This window comes from Urtica dioica, chromosome 8 (assembly GCF_054948205.1).
Source record: "Urtica dioica subsp. dioica isolate 48M chromosome 8, U.dioica_male_clone48M_v1_H2, whole genome shotgun sequence".
NCBI lineage: Eukaryota > Viridiplantae > Streptophyta > Magnoliopsida > Rosales > Urticaceae > Urtica > Urtica dioica.
Window position 1 is genome coordinate 38,522,178 of NC_142763.1, and position 5,327 is coordinate 38,527,504.

Genomic DNA, 5,327 nt, shown 5'->3' on the forward strand with positions numbered 1-5,327 from the left:
ATCCCTCGAAAACGCACATGGACGCAGTCATGAGAATTCTTCAATACCTCAAAGCTACCCCAGGGACCGGTCTCTCGTTCAAGAAAAGAAGAAGCCGAGGTATCGAAATCTTCACTGACGCGGACTGGGCAGGATTTGTACCAGATCGAAAATCGACATAGGCATGTGCACCTATGTCTGGGTAAACCTCGTCACATGGCGTAGCAAGAAGCAATCGGTAGTCTCGCGAAGTAGTGCTGAAACCGAACTCAGATCACTAGCAAGTGGAGTATGTGAAGGCATCTGGTTGAAGAGAGTTCTTGACGACCTAAAAATCGAAGTCGAAGGGCCTATCAAGTTCCTTTGTGAAAATCAAGCAGCCCTAAGCATTGCTAAGAATCATGTTCATCACGACAGAACCAAGCATATCGATATCGATCAACACTTCATTAGCGAAAAGATAGAGTCGAACATCATCGAAATAGAGTACATCCCGACTCGCCATTAACTCGCAGACATCCTCACCAAACCTCTTCCTCGCACAAGTTTTTTCGAGCTGTAACAAGCTTGATCTCCTCAACATTTACCATCAAGCTTGAGGGGGAGTGTTGAAAACAATAAGCTCGAATTTCAATGACCACTCACAACCAACCTTGGAAGTTACATCTCTCTATTTCATAGGATAATTCTCATTGTTTCCATGTAAAAGCAATCATTTCTACTTATCTCATTACTTGTATAAATAGATGATTGTTTTCTCCTCTCATAGTGTGAAATATACAAAATATTATCCATATTCTCTCTGAGTCATATTACAACATTTTTTCATGGCTCTCATCACTCTGGTGAATCAAAAGCAAAATCAACAGACACGAAACACAAACACAACAAGATGAGCCTGGGTGAGAAACACAAACACAACAGACCAAATACACAAACCACATTCTCTTTGGGTCTGGTTTGTGTGCTCTTCTTATGTATTTTCGTTTTAGGGTTTGTTTATTTGTGTGAAAATCAATCATAGCAAGCGACATAGTGAATTCTCCGATGAGTGAAAAAACTTATGGAAATTTCGATGGTCAGATAACTGTTTCGCCCTTTAAATTTCTATATTTGCTTTGGATAGACACATTAAGTGCATACAAACTCTTGACAGTTGTCGACCTACCGAAAGTAGTTTGGATTAGAGGGAAAAAAACGTTGAGGTAAGCAAAAGCTCTTATTGATGCAAAAAAAAAAAAGGCAAAAGCTCTTATTGCTATTTCAATGTACACAGAATTATCCTTTCAATAAACAAATTTAATATACAATCGCAACTATTTCTCAACACTCAATAACTGATTTTTATTTTATTAGTTTATAAGAGATGAAAATAACTGAAAAACTAAAATTTTGACAAGCTATTTAACCAAACACAACATACATCAATTTATACAGAAAAAATGGGCTATTAACAATCCGCAGACCCTTCTTTGAGCTCCGAGGAAATGGTTCTGACAAACTGCCAGTCGAGAATCGTGCCCAAATATGGGGTATAGGCAGAAGTTCTGATCTGATGAGGCACTTTCATTCCTTTCCTCTGCAAACACGATCTCTTTAATCTGAGCTGCGACGTTGCTTCATTTCCAAGGAGTATATTATGTAACATTAAAGATTACCAAGTGAAGCAGAGAACCTAATGTTGAAGGTAATCTGCCGTGTTTAAGGTTATTAGATGTTCATCTTCGTAACTCTTCATTGAGTCTCCAGCGGGGATATACCAAGTCACTGTTGAAATATCATACACAAGTAATCATTCTCAATCATCAGGCTCAATTATTGGACCTAAGTGCAAATATTACTTTAAGTTTGACCCTAACAGTGCATGCTATCATATATCAAAACTTCAGAAACTTTTTCTTTGGCTTTTTTGCACCCGACGCCCATAACCCATGAACACTACGAAATTGTGGGAGATTTCCTTTTTTTTTCCTCAACTTCTGTCAATTTCTTACGGAATGACAATGTGGAGCCACATGATCTAATTCTTTATGGGTAAAATGGCCAGTTTATGTGGTTAAATATTTAAATACAGCATTTACACCTCTGTATCCGGAGGCCATTGATCTCTATAATTTTTTTTTTTCAATCTATTGGAGTCCAAACCACATGAACTGGCTATTTTACCATAGAGAATGTCGCGTGGGTCGCATTCCGTTAAAAAATAGACAAAAAGATCACGGCCATCCAAAGTTGAAGACTAGTTGTGCAAAACAAAAGGAATAGAAGCCATCCACTACAAAACCTAAAGTTCAAGAGGTAATGGGAGCACAAAAGCCTTTTATATATCAGGTACTTTTAACTCTATTCGACCCTAAAACTACAGAAACACACAGAGTGATTATTCTTTCAGTACCTGGTGGTGGAGCAGATTCTTGCTCTTTTGTTGCATGAAGGATGATCGTTCCCGACAATACGGTAATGAATCCGCATATCTCAGACGCGATGCTACTGGCACTCTGCCCAGACCAATCCTGAAGATGATATACAGTTCCAAATTTGTTTTATTCCAAGTGATTTCACGGAACTTTGGAAGAATTATTTATTAATAATAATGATAAGACCATACAGCTGTTGAGGCAACCTACCTTGAACATAATTACACTTGCAGTGATGGTCAAGGTTGTGAACATAACATAATAAATGGGAGAAACTAGCGCAGCATTGAATGTGTCTAGTGCCTGAAAATAAACAGAGCGAGGATGTGTGTAAGTGTCCAAGTATAAACAAGGACTAATGATTCAGTTAGAGACACAGTGTAAGATGATGAAGTACACACCCTGTTGAGGTAATTTAGCTGTGTGATGACACAGATCGATGCAACGGTAACAAAAAACCAAGTTTGCGGGTAAGCTATTTGACTGAAACCATCCAGTGTAAGCTTTATAGCGATTCCAATGGCCTTTATGCTGACAACCTGAATGTCAAGAATGACATGTAGGATAAAAACACAAAGCAGCTCAAACATAAACTGAGACTATAAAAGCCAAATTCGAATGAGATAGGAAAAGAAAACAGAGACCCTGTGTATTTTTATTATCATTTAAATGAACATACCGTTAGAGAACCCATTAAAGAACAAATTCCCAAGTAAATCAGTATGTTTGTCTGTCCGCAACGAGGCTCAAAGTGCAAAATCAAAGCAAGCGCAAGAGAGACTGTAGCCGCCACATAAACCAAGAAGGCTGTAATGTCGAGAATAAAAGAAAAAGGCATAAGCATAAGATCGCAGGCTTGTGAAAACAAAAGATATTATCTTACGATAAAACACTCAAAGTTGAACCTGGTTGAGTGGCTAGATCCCATATTTCTTGAACAGAATTCGGGGTATGCTCTTGAGGTGCATGAAGTACAATTACTATCGATCCTACGATACAAGATAGACATCCCAAAACACCCATCTTCTGCAGATGTTCCTTCAATAAGAAATGAGCCAAAACAGCACTACACGGAACCATAGATAGATACACACACAATACATGTAAGCTTTTGAGCAGACGATCAAAGATTCGATATACATTTCCCACCCAGACATATCCGCATTCACCTGATAATAATACTCATTGCGCCGAGTGGGGTGACAAGAATTGCAGGTGCGTATATGTAAGCCACAAAGTTGGCAATCTCTCCAACAATCACTAAACAAGAACGAAGACAATGGGATTCAGACTCAGTAACTAATTAGCTCAACACAAAGAAAAGAAACATAGCGATTTGCCTTTTACTGCGATACATACTTGTTACCATGCCCGCCCACCATAGAGGCTCTAGTAAGTAAGTATAGCCACCGACTCCTAAGGAATAACATTCATATACACATATCAGCATAACAAGTAGCAACGAACACACAAGCAAATCCAATGATTATATGGAAATGATACAGCATACACTTGGGTTTAGAACAAAATGGAACACGGGGTTTTATGTTCGAACACGTGGAAAGAACAAAAAGGAGTTCAAGCATTCTCTTAAACACATTTTCGTTCATTTACTAGCGCATTATTGATTCGACCACCTAACTAGGCCTATCATGCGCACCAAGATCATGAAAATTAACATATTTTAATTCTGCTTCTATCAACTTGGGATGAAAACACAGACCACCTAAATCAATCATTATATTAAAATGTTCCGAACACAGATTCCAGAGCTTCAACTATAATTCGCTACGAAAACCTGGCGTGGTGAATAACCAGTTCATGTCAATGCCTTAAACACACTTTAAAGCTATGGAAAATCATCATCAAAGAGACAGAGAAATCAAAGTCCATTCACAAATAAATAAATAATAATTACACTCATTGCACGTAACTGGGGAAAAAAACAGAAGAAAAGTTATTTAAGAGATCTAATATTCAAATCAAAACAACCTGCGCGAGTGCCATTAGAACCAGCTCTCTTGAGACCTTTCTTCTTCAATATAAAGCTCGTACCAATGAAAGCACTCGAAGCCACGGCCAAAATCAAACCTTTCGAATTGTCCGAGACCACCATTATGTCCCCTCTCTCTCTCTCCCTCGATCGCTCTCGACACTTCGATCGCGAGCTCGATCGTAAAGATGATTCAGTTTCGCGCCAAAAGCCAAAATCTCAAATTTTATCGGCCACCAAACGAGAATCGACCAACTGGCTGTTTCTGAAGATCTTTTCTATGGAAACAAAAAATTAAAAAGGAGAAGAGAGATTTTGCAAAAGAAAAATTAGACCGTGATTATTATTTCTTATTTAAATATAATCGAGATTCTAATTTCTTAAAATGTAAATATGCTAATTAAACAAACAAAAATCAAAAAACAAAAAACTATACAAAACTAACGTGACGAGCTGTGTCTCGTTTTCTTTTCCTTCGTCGTGTTGTTGGACTCGGAAGCTTCTCATAGGCCTGTGATGTATGTATGAACGGAGGTAGTGATTCCCTGGGACGCACTACTTATACCATCCGCTTGGCGTGTTTCAAGCCGTTGATCGATCTGACTGACTTAACTAAGTATTGACTCGACACGTGTTTCTCGTGTGAATTGTCGTGTCGGCTGTCGTTTTGCCATTTTCCCCCTATTATTTTTTGTTTTATATAAATTGGAAATTATTGAGGTATATTCTGGTTGGCAGACGCCAGGAGAAAATGACGAAAAGCTCTTCTTTTATAGATGGTGAGCACGTAGCTAGCTGTGCGTGTGTGATGGTAAAATAGTAATTTAGATAGTCAAAGCGGGCTAGATTTGCATTTAAATTTTTTGGGTAGTCCCTCCTACAGTTAAACGACTATCTGTATTACTAAAAAGTCCAGAATAGGCGGCCAAGTCTTCGTG

At 38.4% G+C, this 5,327-nt stretch overlaps 1 protein-coding gene across 4 annotated transcripts; it reads right to left on the reverse strand.

The window, feature by feature from the left end:
• Positions 1 to 1,213: 1,213 nt before the first annotated feature.
• Positions 1,214 to 4,930, reverse strand: LOC149389691 (magnesium transporter, putative (DUF803)). 4 transcript variants are annotated; one of them, XM_089623360.1, is made up of 10 exons: positions 4,835 to 4,930; positions 4,389 to 4,667; positions 3,756 to 3,812; positions 3,566 to 3,656; positions 3,302 to 3,462; positions 3,076 to 3,203; positions 2,798 to 2,935; positions 2,607 to 2,699; positions 2,375 to 2,492; positions 1,214 to 1,746 (listed from the first exon to the last, which is right to left on the reverse strand). In XM_089623360.1, exons 2-10 carry the CDS (start codon positions 4,510 to 4,512, stop codon positions 1,655 to 1,657), a joined length of 1,002 nt encoding a protein of 333 aa, XP_089479486.1. In that variant the 5' UTR covers positions 4,513 to 4,667; positions 4,835 to 4,930; the 3' UTR covers positions 1,214 to 1,654. The 4 variants fall into 4 exon arrangements, with proteins under 4 accessions (XP_089479486.1, XP_089479487.1, XP_089479488.1 ...); XM_089623361.1 differs by having other exon boundaries at positions 4,389 to 4,662; positions 4,835 to 4,927; XM_089623362.1 differs by having other exon boundaries at positions 1,214 to 1,558; positions 1,638 to 1,746; positions 4,389 to 4,913.
• Between the last annotated feature and the right edge of the window lie 397 nt (positions 4,931 to 5,327).